Raw genomic sequence first — 21,622 nt, 5'->3', positions numbered from 1 at the left:
GGACAACAAATCTCAACAAATCTCCCCACTCAGAATTTAACAGCGCACATGAAATTTGAAAGATCCCTAACATTGATAAATTATAGTATTAACTTTCGAATGTATGATCTAAATCTGACAATTATGAAAAATAAACAAGAGAACCATGGGCATTAAGGCGCTTACCTGAGACTCAAAGGAACTAAACTATTCTGAGAAGTGAATTCTAGAGTGTTAACCTGGTTTCACTAAAGCCATATAATTAAAACTGCCCCCCCCCCTCTGGCAGCCATGTTTTTTAATAGACCCAAACACTTTTTTAACTTAGCCCAGATATTGCTTGAAAACACTTTCCAACAAAGTTTTATCAAGATTGGAATAACAAGAGAATTGTTTGAATGAGCACGGATGGCCAAGTGGTCTCCAGGGCTCCAGGGGTCAGTTGTTCGAGCTCCGTTGAGGGTTACTTTTTTTCTTTCTTTAATTATATTCTTGTTTTTTTACTGGAGCTTTCAATATCCAATGTTTACATTTATTAATATAAAGCATTTAATGACAAACTTCAATACATGCCAAACTCTGTGAAAAGGCCCCTTTAAGGCACCAAGTAATTTTTAGTTATTTTAGCTTTTACAATTTTTTATTTTTATAGAAAAATTAAGGTTAAGTAGAACAAATTGTACATCTTCACCAATTTTTAATGAAACTTGTTTTTTCAAAATTGTGAACTCTGCAGAAATGACGATTAAAATGTTGTGACTACATGTATCTTCTTGGACATGTTGCCAGGTTTAGAAAACGGAATTCTGCATAATACTTCTGAATACATGGATATGCAATTTTAGTGCATTACATAACAAATATATATATAGAGAATACTAGGTTAGCGTTGAATACAGAGAAGTTTATGTTGCGAGGCTTAGAACGCCGGAAGCGCGAGCCTTGGCGAGCGCTTTCGGTGTTCGAGCCGAGCAACATAAACTTCTCTGTATTCAACGCTAATCCTAGTATTCTATTTATCCCATTTGATTTTTTCAACGTGACATTTAACATAAATAGATCTAATAACCTTAACAATAATTTTAATTCAGTCTTAAAAGCGCTTAAAATCTAACAAATGTAACCATGCGTAGTGATATACATGTATTTGTTCTGGTACGCAAAATAGTCTTTAAAAAATTCACACACAAACTGTAAAACAAGTAAAAAATATCACCATATGCCTACATTCAATTTTACGCAGTATGCGAATTTTAACACATTACGACCGCGAAAAGAAGATTTTACTTTACTATAATTCATTTTATTTTCGAAAGAAAATGATCAAATCCAATATGGCGGCGATTGCTCCTGACAAAATGCTGTCGATGTCAACATACATGTACACCATCGACGACCTAGTTCTGGCTACCATAACTTTATGTCGCTTTTTATGATTTTTGACTGGCGCGACTTTGTACAGGTCTTTCAATACTAAATAAACTGTACGCTGAAGTTTCTTTAGCTATCGAAGACCTTGACAATTTTGACGAGTAAACAGACAATTGCAGCGACTGACACTTTATTTGACAAAATATACAGGGCAATACGTTTTCCGACTTCGGACGAATTTAAGGACGCGCAGAACGTGTTTTTTATAAAATGTTATGGGTATGCCGTGTGTGATCCGATGCATCAATGGCGCCCATGTTAAAATCATTTCCCCGAGAACAGGGAACGACAAAAGTACAAACAAAAATCAAAACACGTAAGAACTAGTATCTTACCTTTAATTATCCTTTAAAATCCATCTAATAATCCATTTAACTCAATAATTGACGATTTTGCATCTAGGGTCTTTAATAATTATTTTAGCATAGTTAAATAAAGACCCTTATGCCATTCTATCACTTTATTCAAATGAGTTTATGAACCCGATAAACTTTCTTCTTCGTCACACGCTACGTCATGTACTCTACATTACTGCTGTTCAAAAGAACCGGAGCAGTTTATCTAATAATAGCCGTTGGTAAACTCGGTTGCATTTGCAGATTTCTGCATACAAACATAATTATGTTTAAACTTGCACAATGTTTTATTTATCTATGGTAAATGCCCTTATTGTACGAGAAAATAATTTAATATATAAAAACACAAAGAATGGAAAACATTCCAGTACACAACAGATAAATAAGTAGAAAATACCCGTGTACAAAATGGGACGTTCCCAATTCCAGTGTGGTGCTATTTTTACCATCTTATACTTTACACAGCTCTATGCCTAACGTGAATTAAATAGGAAAGCAAACATAGCAGATTATTCATGAACTGTGCGATATGTGTATGGCTTGTTGTACATTCTTAATATTTAAGTTAAATGTCAAAAGTATATGCTTTGGTTATAAGCAATGCACATTACACGAAATAAGGAAAATGTGATCAATTGACAATTCAGATATGTCGACATACAGTACATGTAGAAAAAATGTGAAATAAGTCGCGTTTATAATAAATCGTCAAAAAAATGAGGAAAATGACGCAACAAGTATGCCATTTTATGACGCCATCAATCAGCTGATTCATTATACGGATGGCGAAAAATTATGTCATATGACTAGTTTTAAAGGTTGAAGGTCGTATAATTTTGAAGCTTAAGTTTTGTCGACTTTGTTATAAATAAAAAAATAACAAAACAAAAATCGTGTTATTTCATATTTTATTTCAACATTTCTTTTGGTGACTATGTCAGATATATGTTTTTCTGCAAAATGTGCACATTTTCTTCTAATGGGTGACCTTAAAATTCGATCAATGAACCAAACAATATCGACCTAATTTTAGCGCATATCGCATGACGTCATTTAAAAAGTAGTCCGTGCACGCGACAGGTATATTCCACAGTGTTGAATACAAGCAAGTATATCCCACAACGTGTTATACCGTCAATGTCGCGGTGAAAATGGGATAAATTATATTCACCAATGTTAAACCGCCAGAAATCCTTTAGCGCCACATTTCCATCTTTGCCTGCATACATGTACACGTAATTCTCGTGCACACAACATGCATGCTTATTTCGACTCTGTGGAAAGGCATTCTTAGTTGTATACTTCACTGATGTTAATTTACAGGTTACATGACTTTCCAGGGGTGATGACATAGTAGAGTGTAACCTCCTAGTGCTGATTCATGATGTCATATCCTGAAAATAGAGAAGTATTCAAATGTGAAATATAAACTTTGAGTTGGATTCAAAGGGGTATGAAATGTTTCTGATATACCTGCAAATACCTACATAATTACATTTTATCATATGTTCATGTCATGCACACAATAGCATCAAACATCATCAGCAGGAGCATCAGCACAGCAATGGATTATGTTATAACAATAACTCCTCTCAGTCCCCTGGTCTGTGGTCTCTCCAACAGTCATGTATCCTACTTAAAATCAATATGAGCATGGAACATTCAGGATATGCATACCTTTAATAAGAGTCAAAAAGCAATGTTAAACACTACTACAAAATAATTTGGATTCTACAAGTTCAATAAGCACTAATATTCCAAAATCTTCATGCACTTGACAAGTCTAGATAACTTAACAACACTGAAGTAATAGTACATGTAATAGTTGGCATCATGTCATATTAAAGTATTATGTGACCTGCAACATGTAAAAACGGGTCTTATGACATTTGCAGCCAGACAGCTACCATGTCCACTAATGAGACCGGGGCCCGTATTCACCAAACAATTCTTAGACTTAAGAATTTTCTTTAAGAATAAAGAAAATTCTTTAAATTAGAATATTCAAGAATTTCTTTAATTTTGAGTTGAACTCTGCAGTGAACATCTCTATCTATTTTATTCTTTATACAGAACATTTTGCTAATGACATAATCACCAGTGGAGCCCTTTATATATTCAAACACTGAACACATTTTTCTTGGTTCTAAGTCTATTCTTTATTCTTAAGTCTAAGAATCGGTTAGTGAATACGGGCCCCGGGAAACCTTGCATGACTTTATAAGAGACAGGGCAGCTTTTGACCAGACTTTGTGATTGTGAAGGCTGGTCTGGAGCTACGCTTGCTTCATATGACATAAGATCTATTTTTGCATGATGCAGGTAATATGTGGATTGAACTAAAACAAAAGCAAGAAAATAGTTCCAACACAACCCTCATTAAGACAAAACAATCATCAGTACAAATCAATTAATTCCTACAGAAATGCAATAAGAAATGGCCAAGTTTTAATCTAAGTCTTCAAAGATATGCACAACTGCATTAACAAACGCCTGACTGTAACCCACATATCATTTTACAATGTATAATCATGATTGAAGGTTTAAATATTTACCTGCTATAATTGCACCCCCAAATAACTGTTCAAATTTATAGCCCATCTAATTTGAGAGGATAGTCAAAAGACAACACATTCTTTCACTGACTTCACTAACACTATGGTGACAACTCAACTGTAGCAAAACATGATAAGCAGAATGTGACCAGGATAATTGCTTTGTAACTCAAATTACATACTATTAACTTTCAGACATTTTTTTCACTGCTTTAGGAATGTTTACTGTTGTCCCATGACCTTCGCACATGGAAAAGATTGATTAAAAGCAAAAATATATGAGTACTTCTATATTCTTGCAAGGTAAAATCATAAATATCTTTATCAATCTGATTTATTGAATGGGATCATACATTTTTTTCACTCAAATAGTAATGTATAGTCAGATATAAAAAATGATTAGGCATACAGGATTGCAGGTCTATTTGAAAATTAATTTAAAGTAATATTGGGCAAACATACATATGTACCTGACACAAAGTATAGATAAAGAGTTTTCCAAAATTTACCATAGAAAAAGGGGGTGACAGAACATTACAGATGCATCAGTGGGATCGAGATTCTGATATCTATGTAGCAAAGAATTAAGATGGCGGATTTTTGTTAAAATTTGTTGAACAAGAGGTGTATGTTTGTTCAGGTGAGTGATGTATTATGGAATTTATATATGAATTTGGACTTGGTTGTTCTACTATCACATTATTACATTACATGTAGACACTAGTTCACATGTAGTTCACAGAAAAAAACACATGACAAAATTGAAAAAAAAAACACATGAAAAAATTGAACAAGAGCACCTCCCAGCGGATGCAGACCGCTCTTCTATTTTTCTTTTTAAAGGTGAAGGGACCTATCTCAATACTCCAATAAAAAAGGAGGGAGGGGTGGGGTTGGAGATGGGTGTATAGTGTGGGAGTGTGGTCATTCATTACATTTTCTTCCAAAAAAAAGGAAAAAAATGAAAAAAAAAAAAATCTTGGGTTGGATGGTTGGACGGTCTTTCAAAACTAAAATAAAAAACAAGGGACAAAATTGTCACAAAACCAGGATTTTAATTAAAAAAAAGTCTGTGAGGGAGACAATTCAAAATGAGCATTGTTACCCCCCTTGTTTCAAATTCAATCTATTTTTACTCGTTGGGACCTTGATTTCTATTTTTTTTTCTTTTTTTTTTAAGTCTGATTAAGGTAGACCTCAAAATGTGCATTGTTACTGATTGTTCATAGTTACCCCCCTTGTTTCAAAATCAATATTTTGAGTTGTATCGACGAAATATTTTCGCGTGACACATCCTCCAATGATGGTGAACAAATGTGCCAAACAATTTTAAAATCTCAAAATGAACGACATAGTTATGGCCCGGACAAGCTCATTTATGGCCATTTTTGACCTTTGAACTCAAATTGTGACCTTGACCTTTGAGATATCAACCTAATTCTTTCGTGCGACACAACGTCCAATGATGGTGAACAAATACATGTATGCCGAATGATTTTAAAATTCGCAATGAACAACAAAGTTATGGCCCGGACAAGCTTGTTCCGCCCGCCCGCCAGCTCGCCGACATTCGCCAATCTAATAACCAGTTTTTTCCTTAGGAAAACCTGGTTAATAAATGTTTGTGTTTTTTTGGGGGATGGTTTTGGTGGAGTCCATTGTGGTATATCAGGTAAGTGTTGTTCTGTCAACGTATGAATCAAATCTGATCATAAATAAACAAGTTATGGCAATTTTAGCAAAATTTAATAATTTGACCTTGAGAGTCAAGGTCATTTAAAGGTCAAGGTCAAATTAAACCTGCCATGTACAGTACCCTCATAACAGTATGAAAGTATTTGAAGTTTGAAAGCAATAGCCTTGATACTTGAGAAGTAAAGAGGATCTTAAAGGGATCTTTTCACGCTTTGGTAAATTGACAAAATTGAAAAAAGTTGTTTCAGATTCGCAAATTTTCGTGTTAGTTATGATATTTGTGAGGAAACAGTAATACTGAACATTTACCATGCTTTAATATAGCCATTATATGCATCTTTTGACGATTATAAAACCTAAAAATTTTAAAGCGTTGCAACGCGAAACGATTGAATAATTTGGAGAGTTCTGTTTTTGTCGTTAAATTTTGTATAACTACGAAGATTGCCTATATAAGGTATAAAATACGTGCAGTAAGTATACACGGCGGAATAGCTCAGTAGGTTAAAGCGTTTTTACTTCAGGACTCTGGCAGGACTCCAGGGGTTACTGGTTCGAAACCTGCTCCGGGCAATGTTCTTTTCCTTTTTTTAATTTATTCTTGATTTTTTACTGGAGCTTTTACGATCCAATGTTTACATTTATCAATATAAAGCATTTAATGAATAAGTTAAAAAATGCCAAAATCTGTGAAAAGGCCCCTTTAACACAAAATTTAACCAAATATTCAAAGTTAATGTCTAAAAAGGACCATAATTCCGAAATGCCAACCAGAGTTATGCAACTTGTCCTGTACAGTCCTCTTATGATAGTTAGCGAGTGTTCCAAGTGTGAAAGCAATAGCTATGATACTTTCGGAGTAAAGTTGACCAAAACACAAAACTTAACCAAATGTTCAATTTTCTAAGTATAAAGGGGCCCTAGTTCTGTAAAAATGCCAGTCAGAGTTACATAACTTTGCCCGCACAGTCCACTTATGATAGTTAGTAAGTGTTGCAAGAATGAAAGCAATAGCTTTGATACTTTAGGGAAAAAGTGGACCTTAACACAAAAGTAAACAAAATGTTCAATTTTCTAAGTATAAAAAGGGCACATAATTCTGTCAAAATGCCAGCCAGAGATATCTAACTTTGTCTGCCCAGTCCCCTCATGACAGTTAGTAAGTGTACCAAGTTTGAATGCAATAGCTTTGATACTTTATGAAAAAAGGGGACCTTAACACAAAACTTAACAAAATTTTCAATTTTCCAAGTATAAAAAGGGCACATAATTCTGTCAAAATGCCAGCCAGAGTTATCTTACTTTGCCTGCCCAGTTCCCTCATGATAGTTAGTAAGTGTACCAACTTTGAATGCAATAGCTTTGATACTTTATGAGAAAAGTTGACCTAAGCATAAAACTTAACCAAAAGCAGACCGCTCATCTATTTTTCTTTTTAAAGGTGTAGGGACCAATCTCAATTTCAATCACAAAGGATGGAGGGGTGGAGTGGAGAGGGGTGTATAGTGTGGGGATGTGGTCATTTATTACATTATCTTCCAAAAATGCAAAAAAAATGCAAGGGATCTCTAAAGTAGCTATTGCTTTTAAACTTAAAATACTTTCATGCTATCATGAGGGTACTGTACCTGGCAAGTTGAATTTTACCTTGACCTTAGAATTACCTTGACTCTCAAGGTCAAATTATTAAATTTTGCTAAAATTGCCATAACTTCTTTATTTATGATTAGATTTGATTGATACTTTGACAAAACAACTCTTACCTGACATACCACAATAGACTCCACCCAAACCATCCCCCAACCCCCTCCCCCTTCCACACCGATTCCCCCCCACCCAAAAAAGTTTTTTTTTCTCTTAAAGATCATCTAATAAATGACCACCACACCCTAACACTATAAACCCCCCCCCCCCCAATTTTATTTTTAAACATGGTTACAAAAAACAATTTTTTTTTGTAATATTTTATTTTTGAAATACTGTCCAAGCATTCCACCCAAGAATCCCCCCCCCCCAAAAAAAAAATTCATTTTTTTTGCAATTTTGAAAGAAAATGTAAAAAATGACCAAAACCCCACACTATACACCCCCCCCCCTCCACTCCACCCCTCCTTCCTTTGTGATTGAAATTGAGACAGGTCCCTTCACCTTTAAAAAGAAAAATAGATGAGCGGTCTGCACCCACAAGGCGGTACTCTTGTTCTTACAACTTACAGTGTCTGCATGCTTGGAAATAATGTGGTAAAATAATGGTCAGAGTAAATTAAATCAACAATAATACCGTCATATTATTTACAATGAATCGCTTGCTAGAAAAAAGTCCACAAAAATCCACCATCGTCAATATACATGTATATCTCACTTTAACCCTACCAATAAATTGTAAACTTTTAATCCCTTGGAATAACTTGATTAATACTCCTTAGCCTGGTTATTTATCATTGCAAGTCTGAAAGGTATATTTGCTTAAGAAAGCACAGACAAACATTGTCGGTCAATACTATGTTAGCAGAATCATAATCGATATATATTTAGATATATTATAATGAGATTAATTAAAGAATAAACAAACATCATTTGTGAACTGTTCATGTTGATTAAATAAATAATACAGTTTTATAATCAATGTATTCTGTCCATAGCCTGTAAGTCTTTCCAATTACCATAACCTTCAATGTTTAAATAATCCGCCACCAAAACAATCAGGCAAAATATTAAAAATATCATGGTTACACAAGCACTTCAGTTGAAATAGCATATTAAGTCATTTACAATGTGCAAAAATTGACCATTTGATGATTGTTCATGAAAGACAACGCTCTGCCGGTCTGCCCTCGTTCACCCCCCCCACACTCCCCACCCTTGCCATTTTTTTAGTCCAGCTATATACCTAGGTATACATAAATATGAATGGTTACTTCTCTGATAAACGATATGTTAAACAAATCAGTTATTAATACGACATATATTATAAAACAACAAAAGATTTGTTTGTCAGAAACACAATGCCCCCTATTGCGCCGCTTTGAAGCCATAAATTAGACCTTTGACCTTGAAGGATGACCTTGACCTTTCACCACTCAAAATGTGCAGCTCCATGAGACACATGCGTTCCAAATATAAAGATGCTATCTTCAATATTGCAAAAGTTATGACCAAGGTTAAAATTTTGACGCCGCTTTAAAGCCATATATTTGACCTTTGAACTTGAAAGATAACCTTGACCTTCACAGAGACCTTAAACAAAATAACTCTTTTTATACTATGATAATACAAGAGATAAAACTGGCAAAATTCCTGCACACCATATTCTAGACTATAGCAAAAAATTCCCTTCCAAAAGCAATAACAATTTTTGGCACAAATCTGGTGCTGAAACTTGTCTCCATTCCCAATGACAAAAAGTATATATTTTTCACAAATGACTGCCTAAAATTTCTGATTGAAGGTTTCAAAACAATACTTGAAAATGAATGCACATTTAGTTCATTTTACTGTCCAGCTCTAAAGACAATCCCAAAAATCGATAACTCCCGGATTACCGCCCCTGAATACTCGCATGCGCCGATATAACGGTACTGAACAACGATATAGGGACCTATTTGTTTGTAAAGGTCCCTGAACATTAAAGGAAGTGAACCGATTTAATTTAATATATTTGAAGATTTAAATAGTTTCTGTTATCAATTTGATCATCACATAATAGTTTGTATTTTGTAAATAAATATTTCTATCAGTTATTTGGTGATTAATAGAAACAAGATTCATCTGCATTTTTAATATTTATAAAACTCAGCATGAATTATGCCCTGATTTTCATGTAACATGTTATGAGAAGGTGATGCATGGTATCTTATCTAAATAATGGCATCTACACAGGTGCAGACATGTGGCGTCACATACATATCAATCAACACTTTTATTCCACCCTTGGGACATCGTCTCCCACTGAGGGAATGCTTTTGTGCCTATTTGGTTCCTGTTTTATTTGTTCATTTTCAGTCTAACCTTTATAGTGAAAAATTAATAAACAGAATAATATGATCATGGAATGAAGAGAACATTATTGAAACTTTTTAATTTAACTTTATAAGGCTTCATATGTGTCATGTATAACTGTCTACACAAATTTGTATGAAGAACACTGCTCATCAAGAAGAGCTAGATAAGGAGAACTCGCCACCAAATGAGCACGAATAAGAAAAGAAGCCAGCAAAAAAGAGGCCAACCATCACGACAATGCCATCAGCAAGTAATATCTACGGATTTAAAGATTCTGAGTCTGACATTGATGATGATCATGAATACAATGTCTGCTGTGTTTGCGATCAACGGCAGCCACCAAGTCCAAATATGAATGATCACCCGCATCTGAAAAAAGCTGGGGCCAATGCGACGTATGCAGACATTGGGTCCAATTTGCATTCTGCCACGAAAAGAGAGTTATAAGACGCGGAGACTAGTTCTGTTGTGTTCATTGCTCTTAAACATCCAATTATTAAGTTTCTTTGAATTGTTAAATTGTTCATTTGTTAACATGTTTAAATTATTTTGTTCGCCAAAAACTTATCACCTAAATATTTTTTTATTTTTTGTGAATACAGAATTGTTTTGTTACCAAATTTCGTTGCATTCGTTATAAATTATACACTCACAAAAAACCAACAACTCGCTTAACACAGCCTTTACGAACATTAAGCGATATCCCATACCAACCTCATTCTGCACGCGCCAACGTTCAACCAATCAGAGTGGCCGAATAGATAAGAAGCTTCAGAGCCAATCTAACCTACAACTGTCAAATAAAAAACGAGGTAAATTTTTGTAAACAAACCATTTCCGATGGAAGTTCACGTTAAAACTTGTTTGTTTTATATATTTCGTTAATATCTAGTGTTATTATTTTATATTTTATTGCTTATTAACAATCTACAGATTATTATATTCTAAAGTGGCCGAATCGATAGGAAAACAGGCTATACAGTCAAACCTGAATTCAGCGGTCAGTCAAGGGAAATGGCCAAAGTGACCGTTTTCCACAGGTGACCGTTGAATTCCGATCACAATTTTAAGATGGTTTGTCAGTTGGTAGTAGTGCTACCTCGTTACCCCACCCAGTCGTTTGCATACAGTGTTAAACAGATGCTCATTGCAAACTCACATTTGCATTCGATTCATACTTCTCCATAATTTCTCGCTTACGCTTAAGCACACTCTATACTTGCGTACGTCCAACACAGAGCTCACTTGCTATTACACGCGAACTTTTTCCAGATGCAAATAGTTTCAAACATTTGACTCGCTCCTCTAATGTGAGGAACTTAAGTTTACCACTTATTGTTATTCCGTGATTTATTATTCCGATTGCTTTTAAAAGTGTTGTGAACGCTAGAAAGCTCTTTTAAAGAATGATCCGAAAATGTTATTTTAAAATCGATACTCAATGTTATAAGTACAATGTACTAATTAGCGGTCATATAATTAGCGATTATTACTTTAAACGTGCCAAAAACTCTGACATATTTTCTGTTGAAGAAACCCCCACAATTATCCCCGGAAAACAAACCTTCTCAACACCTTATTATTTGTTTACTCGCAGCGGGCCGCTTTTATAATATCAAAGGCAATTACCGCTATCAAACGCTTTAACCGCAAAATAGACGGACAAATGATGTGCAGTGTTTTTAAATTTTCGAGACGACTGACGCGTGACCGTTGATTTCAGTTCAAACATGAATTACGGAGTTAAATATAGTGGCCGTTGGCCGTTATGGACAGGTGGCCGTTAAATTCAGGTGTAATATAGAGTGTTTTTCGTCGGGGGGATTCCATACTGACCGTTGTCTGCAGGTGACCGGTAAATTCAGGTGGCCGTTAGGTCAGTTTTGACTGTATTTGTCACAAAATTATTTTTTTAAACAAAACTATGAATGCATTTACTGCCATTAACAAAATCGTTTTCCGAAAGATAATTGTCTTGATTGTTTTTAAACAGATTACTTTGTGTTTTATTGCTTTTGGAAACTTTTTTCCGCTATAGCTTTATTCCATAGCATGTCTTACCGTAGTATCGGCCCTCTTAATGAAAACATTCGAATTTTAGAAGTGAAAAAATACAAAAACACGCATGTGTTATATGGCATTCTAACACGGCACGCGACTTGTTTTCTATAGACAAAGAAGGAAATCAAGTGTGGGTTATTCTGCAATAACTTATGGGCGGAGCTTAATGTTTCGAAAATAGTTCTGAATAAATAAAGAAAATATTGCAGTAAAATGCACGTGCTAAAACCCGCTCTAAAAGAAATGTAATAAATGTAGCATGTATATAAATGTAATGAAACAATAAATTGTATATTTGGTGATAAGTGGCATAACCACGTCTACAAAGAATGTTATTTGTTAGGAAACGTAATTCAGAAAACATTTATAGCATGTCAGCTTTTCAGTAGCATCAATAAACGTGACGTCATTAAGTTTCTACGATTGTTGTTTTCAATGCAAGTGACGTCGTTTGCAAAATATTTATGAATGAAAATGACGTCATATGTTTGTACAATTCAATGACGTCACTAAATAGTGAACTTAGTACTAAGAAGGGCGGAGTATTGAAAAATATAGTTCACGTCCTTAAGCTTGAACCAAATCAATCAGAATCGTGTTAGAATCGAAATAATATTATTTTATAATGGTTTGTTGTCGAATAACCCACAGTAAGTTGTATAGATGCGTGTTATCAAATCACTCGTGCTTCGCACTCGTGATTTAATTCCTACGCATCTATACTCCTTACTGTGGGTTATTCGACAACAAACCATGATAGAAAAATATTATTTCTTAAATATAAAGTTCAATGTGCATTCTTGGACATAAAAAGGAAAACTGCATTTAAATCGGCAATCTTTTCACAAAATACTGGCTAGACTAAGCTCCCTTTAGTAATCTGTTTCATGTTCACATTCTCTCATAGTATCGGCCCTTCTGATTGGTTGTTACTATTTGTTACTATGCGCATGTGCTTGTTATATAAATAGTAACTTTATGGAAAACGAAACTCTTGCTCATTTTGTTTTTAAAATATTTTTACATTTCATTGAAAAATAAGCGGCATATAACACATTTGATGAAGCTACTATTAAAAAATTAACAAAATACTTATGTGTGACACATAATTTTTAAATCGTAGCATCACCCTGGAATAAACATGACCTACTTTCCAATGAACACCGGAAATCATGAGAATGATCGTCGTAATAGTCAAGCAGTGTTTTCCACAGGCCATTTAACTGTCCCTCACCGAGGCGATTGAAAGTCGAATCAGAGTCCGGGGGCGCTTGAAATTTTCTGATCAGTGTGTATTTTTCATACTGCAACTAGGCATTCTTAAGATCAAAGCGATATCGACTTCGCCGAAATTTGTTAGAGCCGATTTATGATCCTCTGTCAATTACGTCATGTATCTCTTTACCCACCTAAAGCCCGTCTAAAGGCGGATCGTCGTTGTAATGGAAAATCGATACTGGCCAATGAGAGCGCACGCTTTGAATGAGCGACAACACTCGTAGGCAGTAATACCTGAATACGATGAGTCTCGGCCACTTACTAAGAAGACTGATGGCTGTAATCCTTGTGAATATTGTGCATTTCATGCATAAAATGGTCAAAACATTTATTCGACTCGTATTGTGCTTTAACAAATTATGGTTAATTAATTACGCACAACTGTAAATGTTTCTGTCGCTTCTCAAATGAGCATTATTAAACTTGTAATCCAAAACATGCTTCCGAATTTTAATGCTTACATGACATTAACAAATTCTAGCGTCAAATAAACAGTGCTTTATCCTTTGTCTCAATAAAAAGTGCGCGAAAATTATGCAGACATGTAGAACGTCGCATGGAAATTGTGGGTGTATTTTGTGTTGTATAAAACGGAGAACATCAGTCAGGCTATTAACGCGTGTTGCGAGGGAAAAAAAACGCCCTGATTGCACATTTCATAACATCTTTATATGCCAAAATTTATTTGATACTTAAGGAAAATGGCGAATGTTTGTGTTTCTTGAAATTCTTGAGCACTTTTATCGTAAATATTTACCAGATTTTGCTATTTAAACTGGAATATACGAGATTATCCGATAATGTGTAGCGATGGGAAAAGTAATAAGTACCCCTCCCCCTAATCGGCCCCGGGGCGTCTGAAAAAAATCCTGTGGAAAGCACTGTCAAGGATAACCATCAAATAAATACAACTTCTAAAATTTGAAAAAAACAAACATAAATTTTCCAGCACTTCTCGAAGCTTTTTCGTTAAAGGGACGATACCACGAGGAGGGCCTATACTATAAAAGTAAGGGATAGTTGTGTGCAGGAATTTTGATAATTTAATATTTGTTCAGTATTTATGTTGAAGGTCCATGGGCTTTTAAGCGCTTTAAACACTGTCTGCTGTACTTTAACGTTATTGTAAAAACATCTAAGTAATTGTTATGCCTGAAATGGAAAATAAAATCATGGGCAAAAAGTGCAAACATTTGCCTATGCCTACGCCTACCTGAAAAGCCAAGGCTCAATAACATTATTAACAATTCGATATACACTACACTTTAATTATACACTCAGTTAAAACTGCAACTCTTTCGAACACTTAACTTACACAACGCCAAAAACTCGTCACATGCTCTTTAGACACACTCAATAACAAATAGGGTTTTCAATATTTCGAAATATTTTTTGTTTGTTGTTGATACCACCGTATTTTGTCTCCAAAATAAAAGAGCTCAGTCAAACAAGGGATTGAACTGCATTTTGATGAGAAACTGGTTCCCGTCAACAAGCTTGAATTGATTACGAATAAAGCATGTGTCATGCGCATGCGTCTCTGGTTAAATGCATTTCATTTTTATTGTGGAAAAAACGTATAGATTGTGTATACATAATATAACGTTTATAATATACATTGATTTGTAAAGCCTGGTCTAATTTTACGCTCGTACTGGGCATTAAATTGTGGTCTCAAGGATCACGGGTTCTAATACCGGTGAATGCATTTATCAAAAAATCTATACATAAAAGTTTCTTGATAGATCCAGATCTTTGGCATTTACATTCAACTTTTCTTCATTGCAATTAGAATTATATTATAATTATTTGAGATAATTCCAAATGTCATAGTTTCTGTTATGAATGCATTTATTGATTTTTTTTCCAAACCGATGAAGATTCGTTGAAGAAGTCTCTAAGTTGTGTTTTCAATTGATATTTAATGATTGTTGTTATATTGCGATTACCACATGTGCATGATGTGCGTTCGCCTAATGCCCTTATTCCCTAACCACAGAGCTTATATTGACATCTAGAGTCCGTGCCCAAACTAAGCAATGCTTAAAGATGCATGTTCTATCTTTCTGCAGTCAATGCCCTTATCAGCACCATCTGCAGGAGGTAGAGTTGCATCCCATCCCTCGCTGAACTTATTAACTTAACTCCAGGTGCGAGTTTTTTTCTCTGACGATGTAGTAAAAACCAACCTTCTCTGCTTGGCTTTTCTTCAGAGTTCTTGGAGTCAGAGAAGTCAGAAGGACAGGACGTCCGACTCGAGGGAATGCGGTACTCACTGAATTCGCAGAGCCCCCCGAATTAGTTCCCCTAACCGACCCTCTTCAGACCCGCCCATCGACAATTAGCATTCGATCCCCCTACTTCCGAGCAGTCTTCAAGAAGATCCTCTGTGGATGGCTCTCTCCTCGGTCGCCCGAGGCGCGACGTGCATGCTCATGCTTGCTGACCGAATAATGCTATTGATGCGATGTATGTCTTTCCCCACCATTACAAGGATTTTGAGTTGCATGTTCCTCCACTCTACAACTAATGCCCATCATCAGAGGAGGTTGAGTCGCAATGTCCTCATAGAGTGCAACTACCCCCCGTAATGCCCTTATCCCAACTATCATTAAAACGACGCGTACGAGTTGCATGTCCTCCCACACTAGCTGCGCCTAATACCCTTATTCCAGCTATCAGCAAGAGGTTGAGTTGCATGTCCTCTCATGCATATAACACTCTATAATTGTATTAGTATTTATAATAATTATAATAATAATAATAATAATAATAATAATAATAATAATAATGATAATAGTAGTAATAATAAAAATAATATTCAGCACCTTCTTTGATAAAGCCCCTTAAGGTCACACAGGAAACAAGTGTGTGGTTTTTGCTATGAAAATAATACTAATTCTGGAGAAGAAGAGGAAGAAAGAAGGAATAATAATGGTACTAGTAGACCGTCTAGTAAGAAAAAGAAGAAGACGTCGACGCTGCAATATGTGATGAAGCATGAGGGGCCATAGCACAACTGGGGAAAAAGTTGGGTCAAAGCTAAATCTAATATTTTAATTGACAATATTTTTTATTTTAGTGTAGTCTTATGCTGTGGCGAAAAAAACGTTGTTCTAGAAGGAAATGGTTAGCTGTAGGTTTACCACCAATAAAATTGACGTCCTCCTTCAATCCCCACGCAGAGTTGTCGTTTCCTGTTCTCACGTACATGAAATGTAACAATCTCCACGCAGAGTTGTCGTTCCCTGCTCTCACGTACATGAACTGTAACAATATGCACGCAGAGTTGTCGTCCCCTGCTCTCACGCACATGTACTGTAACAATCTGCACGCAGAGTTGTCGTTCCCTGCTCTCGCGTACATGCAATGTAACAATCACATACAATCTCTGCCATCACTAAAAATCCTTTCATATTTGGTAGGGATTTATCTTTATGTTTAAGTGTTTTATTATGAAAAGTAATATCTTTACCTTTTCTATTTTGAAAATAGTGTATAAGTTTAGGTTCATAATTAAAAAAATACCGAAATAAAATAAGTAAAAACAGTTTGTTTCTTCAGGTCCCAGGTAAAATTAACAACGGTAAAATTATTGTACAATGTGGCTATCATCACGTGGTTGATTATGAAAGATGGGATGATTGTGAAGAATGGGCTGGGATTTGATCCATTTATTCTGGTTCCAGTCAAATCTCTGAGCGGAGGTTGGTAATCGTGCAAGAGATTGGTGTGCCTTATGGAGACCGATCCGGGGTCGCCGATAACAGACGAAAGAGTACCGATCACTTCAGGGCCTGTTTCAAACATGAATGTTTCAAACGAATGAAGAAATTATGAACGTAAATGGTTCGCAAAAAATAGAGGTCATTTTGGGAGAGCACATAAATTCGCCGCTGGATAAGTGCGTCTTTCCGCCCTGACTTAGAAAGCCTGCATAGGCAATATGCATCGTTTCCTACATGTGCATACAAATAAAGTTGAACGAGTTCGCAACGTAGTGACCCGTTTACGACGTATTGTAACAGCAACTTTTTATTAATTTATATCACACATTGTGAGTATAAATAATACAATGCAAGAATTTTTTATATGTTGAATATTTGCGCTGAGTAATTAATATTTCTCGCAATTCCTGGTAGAATACTGGGTGCAGATATTGTCGTTAGTTGTTTCTCGGAAACCTGTTGTTGTGTGCAGGTTTGCACCTGAAATATGAAAGAACTCGTGCTCATTAAAGTTCATGACAGCGTTAGAATGGTAAGTCGCACATTTACAGTATCAGGTACTCACTGGTTTTAAATCAGTGCAAGAGTTCATATAGAGTCAACGCTTTTGTACATGCAAAGTTTTTTTAATAAAATTAAATGTTTGTTTGTTGGTTTGTATTGGAACAAAAAACACACATCGTATATTGTATTGTTTTTCAGAAAAGGATCATCTATTTAATTGCATTAATTGATATAATTATTTTAATCACTCTCGTCGGCTTCGGTCCGTTCGACGTATTTGGGCTGGTCGGTCCCATTTATGCGAAAAGATCCTCTGCGCTCTATTTCTTAAATATTATGCTCATTATTTCTAATCAAGGTTTGCATACCTTCCAGGAGGTTCCTCATGTTGCAGTAGTTCGTGCTGTAGTCCAGGACAGCATACCACGTCTCGGACCTCGAGCTGCCCTGTAACACGTGACCGAACGGCATGTCTCGGTATGAGATTTTACAATTTGACACGGCTAAATACAACAATAGTTATCGACCCACGTTCTGCGAAAACGGCTCATATAAGAAATGCAGCCATTGTAGCTCCAGACCAGACCGCGCATTCGCAAAGTTTCCGTGGCCTCACTTGAGCACAGCTAACTCATGATCATACAGTGGCGAATGTGCAGTATGGCATGTACCTCATATGAGCCGTTTTCGCAGGACGGGGGTCAATAATACCCATATTCGCATTACGCGGCTCAATGGGAAATAAGCGACACGCGATATTTGTTCTGTTTAAATATCGCTGTAATAATATCTCCTGTCAACTCTCGCGTTTTTTGAAAACGCGAGAGTCGACAGGTGATATTATTACATCGATATTTAAACAGAACAAATATCGCGTGTCGCTTTGTGTATCGCGCAAAATATCGAGTATCGCTTCGTGTGTCGTGTGTCGCGGTCTGAAATTATACCGCGATACACGAGATTTAGATAATATGGGCGATATTTGTATAATAAAATATCGTGTATCGCTTTGTGTGTCGCGCAAAATATCGTGTGTCGCTTCGTATTTCGTGTGTCGCCATTTGAACTCGAGAAACGATATATTGCGCGATACACAAAGCGACACACGATATTTTCCGCGATACACGAAGAGACACACAATATTTTACGCGATACAAGAAGCACCACGCGATATTTACCACGATATATCGCCTTTTGGGCTACCTACACAATGGCGATATTTCGTGGTACATTCTCGCGCGTCGCTTCTTGTATCGCGCAAAATATCGTGTGTCGCTTCGTGTGTCGCGCAAAATATCATGTATCGCTTCGTGTGTCGTGTGTCGCCCGTGATGAAAGAAGGGCGAGATTATAGATGGCACTATCCGGATTCCGTAAAAATGAATATACTTTTACATTTTAAACTAAACATTGAAGATGCGATTCTTTCGTGCAAAAAGTGACCAATAATACAGCTCTTTCGTCGATTTGATATTCTCATTTTGCATTCAAAAGCGTGGAAAATGTAATTACAAATGTAATTTATTAAATGTGGTTTTATGATAATACAAAAACGAACGAAAGAACGTATAATGAAGCTACGCACGTGAACTTTGCACGAGTCAGTGGAGTCTCCGGGGGCGAACGTGAAGACGACGTCATCAATGTAGTGGTGCACGGGGGTCTCATGCGTCAGCTTGATGGTATCATTGCTCTGTGACGTCACCTGGACAGACGGGTAGCGTTGAAAACAGTCACAGTTTTCGTGTTAGTTTTCAACCGAAGTAAAATCAGCAAGTCTTGTGAGATTGACATCAACGCATTAAAACATTATTTATACATAATTGAGTAAAATATATATGAGATCAAAAACGCTGCAACTATTGCATTGTTTATATCCAATGTTAAAAAAAATACGTATACGTTCCAATACAATTTTATACATAGAATGTTGTCTGTTAACTGCATATGGTTTTTCAAAATATAATTTCAAATGAGCCTCGCTCTGGGAAAACGGGGTTTAAAGCATGGGGCGACACTTTCCGTCTAAAATGACTTTTCTGTTAGAAGAGACTTCCTTTAAACAAAAAAATCCGTAAAGCGGGAAGTGTCGCCCATGATAAGCCTGTATAGACTGCAAAATCTAATCTGGGACGACACTTTACGCACATGCATTACGCCCCGTCTCACAGAGTGAGGCTCAGTTCAACAAGGGAGGATCTACACAAGGAGGGTAGGGGAGCATGATGTAGCTCTGTGATCTTTCGTTCAATATATTAGATTTTTTCAAGCATACTGTATATAGGCATTTCTCGCCGGCACCGTTGGGGCAGTTCGTGGCGTCATGCCAGGTGTTCGCCTGCGTCACGAGGGCCGTTATGGCGTCAGCGCACGACTTACCAATCACCCTGACGACATAAACATACACAGAATGAAAGCGAATTTCTTCATACTCGTCGACTGTTACAAGAGCAACTGGTAAATAATTATTATTTGAACTTGTCTCGGAATAATGGTGAAGAAACAAACACATTCGAAACATATGCTTCAATAAGTATGAGTAACGATGCATTAGGCACTTTTTAAGTAGACTATAATGCGGCATGAATGAAATAACGTTCCTGACGACTGCATTACTGTTTTATCTCAAATTTACACTCTAGTAATGTAGTTTAATGTATAAAATGTACACTGGAAAATGTAGTTATCGGACTAGTGCGCCAATAAATTCGCAAAAATCGCGAACTGTTGTAAGGGCATGGTCTAGTAGGATTATACTTTATACTCATAAATTAATAGGCACACACATACTCACTAAAACAGCACATCGTTACATGGAAACAAATCTTACCAGTCCAACTTGCAGGAGGCGTGCAGCGGATACGCTGACGAGATGCCAACGAGAGTCATCGTCATAAGTACGAGCTTCATGGTGTTGTTCGATGTTATTACTCTATCTAAAAACTGAGGGCCTTTTGTAAAGCGAGTGCATATTTAACATGATTATATTGTTCGAACAGATAAGGGGTCATGAAACTAGATAGCTCGATGTAGTTTTGGAACACGGAAAAGTTGGTCAAAATTGGGTCACGGCATAACTAGAAACTGTTTATTATGGAATTGTTCTAGTTGTCTTTTACCAATTAAGAGTGCATGAATTTAGAATGGACATGGCAAGTTGTTTTGACATATGGCAACTGCATCAATTCAATTAAACCACGACATTATTATACATTATACATTATTATAATGTATTATATACTTATATTATAACTTCTAGTACGTGTTTAACGCTTTTATCGCACTTTCATCAACTACTACACTACGACTGGATGTTCTTATAAGGACATCAATATGCTACGTAACAATTTGCTATAGTTGTGACTAGTTGTACTCACGTCCTTTTTGTGCCACGTATGGGTTTAAGTGTGTTGTGGTAAGAGTACTGTTCACTTGTTAAACATTTAGATGTGTTGTTTACGATTACTATGTATCTTTTAACTTGTTCCATGTTGAGACGCCTGAATTGCTTTCAAAATAACGCTACATTATACATGAAACACAGCATAATTCAATGTGTTGTGCTAAATTGTATAACAACATGTCAGTAACCTGATACTAGTTTTGATACAAGTTGTTTCAATTTCTGGGGAAAAGTTCATAACTTCAATAGTCACAACACAGAATATATATCTATATTATATATACACAATAAGTGCATGAATAATTACACCAATAAAATTAATAAAAACTTTCAAACTTCTTGTATCATTACATGTATACGCTCAATGCCACTCTCTCCCAGATTCTCCATGTTTCCGGATTTTATTCAAATCTCCTACGCTCCCATATTTGGGTGTTGTGGTAGTGTTCCATATTCTAATGAAATAGAATATAACATACAATGTAATATAGTTATTAATACAAAGTGAATGTTTGTACGAATTTTGCCTAATACAAAGTGGTTCTCGCCAACCACTTGTTCTTATGTGCAGAAATTCTTTTCATACGACACGCTTCCATCGTGAATGGCTTTAGCGATTCATGAACCGAA

At 35.9% G+C, this 21,622-nt stretch overlaps 2 protein-coding genes across 7 annotated transcripts in view; both read right to left on the bottom strand.

Annotated features, from left to right (window-relative positions):
* The window catches only part of LOC127855507 (uncharacterized), a 38,622-nt gene extending 23,812 nt beyond the window's left edge, over positions 1-14,810 (bottom strand). For 2 of the 6 annotated variants that reach the window (XM_052391159.1, XM_052391163.1), the window contains exons 1-3: positions 14,673-14,793; positions 3,370-3,401; positions 2,938-3,140 (exon numbers count right to left, since the gene is read on the bottom strand). In XM_052391159.1, coding sequence (XP_052247119.1) covers positions 2,938-3,118 — 181 coding nt within the window. In that variant the 5' untranslated portion in view covers positions 3,119-3,140; positions 3,370-3,401; positions 14,673-14,793. Of the gene's footprint in view, positions 1-2,937; positions 3,161-3,369; positions 3,402-10,732; positions 10,806-14,672 lie in introns of all 6 variants that reach the window. The other 4 variants (XM_052391164.1, XM_052391161.1, XM_052391162.1 and 1 more) reach the window with 3 other exon arrangements.
* A 2,566-nt stretch (positions 14,811-17,376) lies between these two features.
* LOC127856204 (uncharacterized) lies at positions 17,377-20,587 on the bottom strand. The gene is made up of 5 exons (XM_052392273.1): positions 20,420-20,587; positions 19,865-19,976; positions 19,175-19,294; positions 17,958-18,036; positions 17,377-17,565 (listed from the first exon to the last, which is right to left on the bottom strand). The coding sequence occupies exons 1-5, from the start codon at positions 20,497-20,499 to the stop codon at positions 17,474-17,476; spliced, it is 483 nt and encodes a 160-aa protein (XP_052248233.1). The 5' UTR covers positions 20,500-20,587; the 3' UTR covers positions 17,377-17,473.
* Positions 20,588-21,622: the final 1,035 nt, after the last annotated feature.

Source organism: Dreissena polymorpha, chromosome 13 (assembly GCF_020536995.1).
Source record: "Dreissena polymorpha isolate Duluth1 chromosome 13, UMN_Dpol_1.0, whole genome shotgun sequence".
Taxonomy (NCBI): Eukaryota; Metazoa; Mollusca; class Bivalvia; order Myida; family Dreissenidae; genus Dreissena; species Dreissena polymorpha.
The sequence above is the reverse complement of the archived record's forward strand: the minus strand, read 5'-3'. Positions and strand labels throughout refer to the sequence as shown.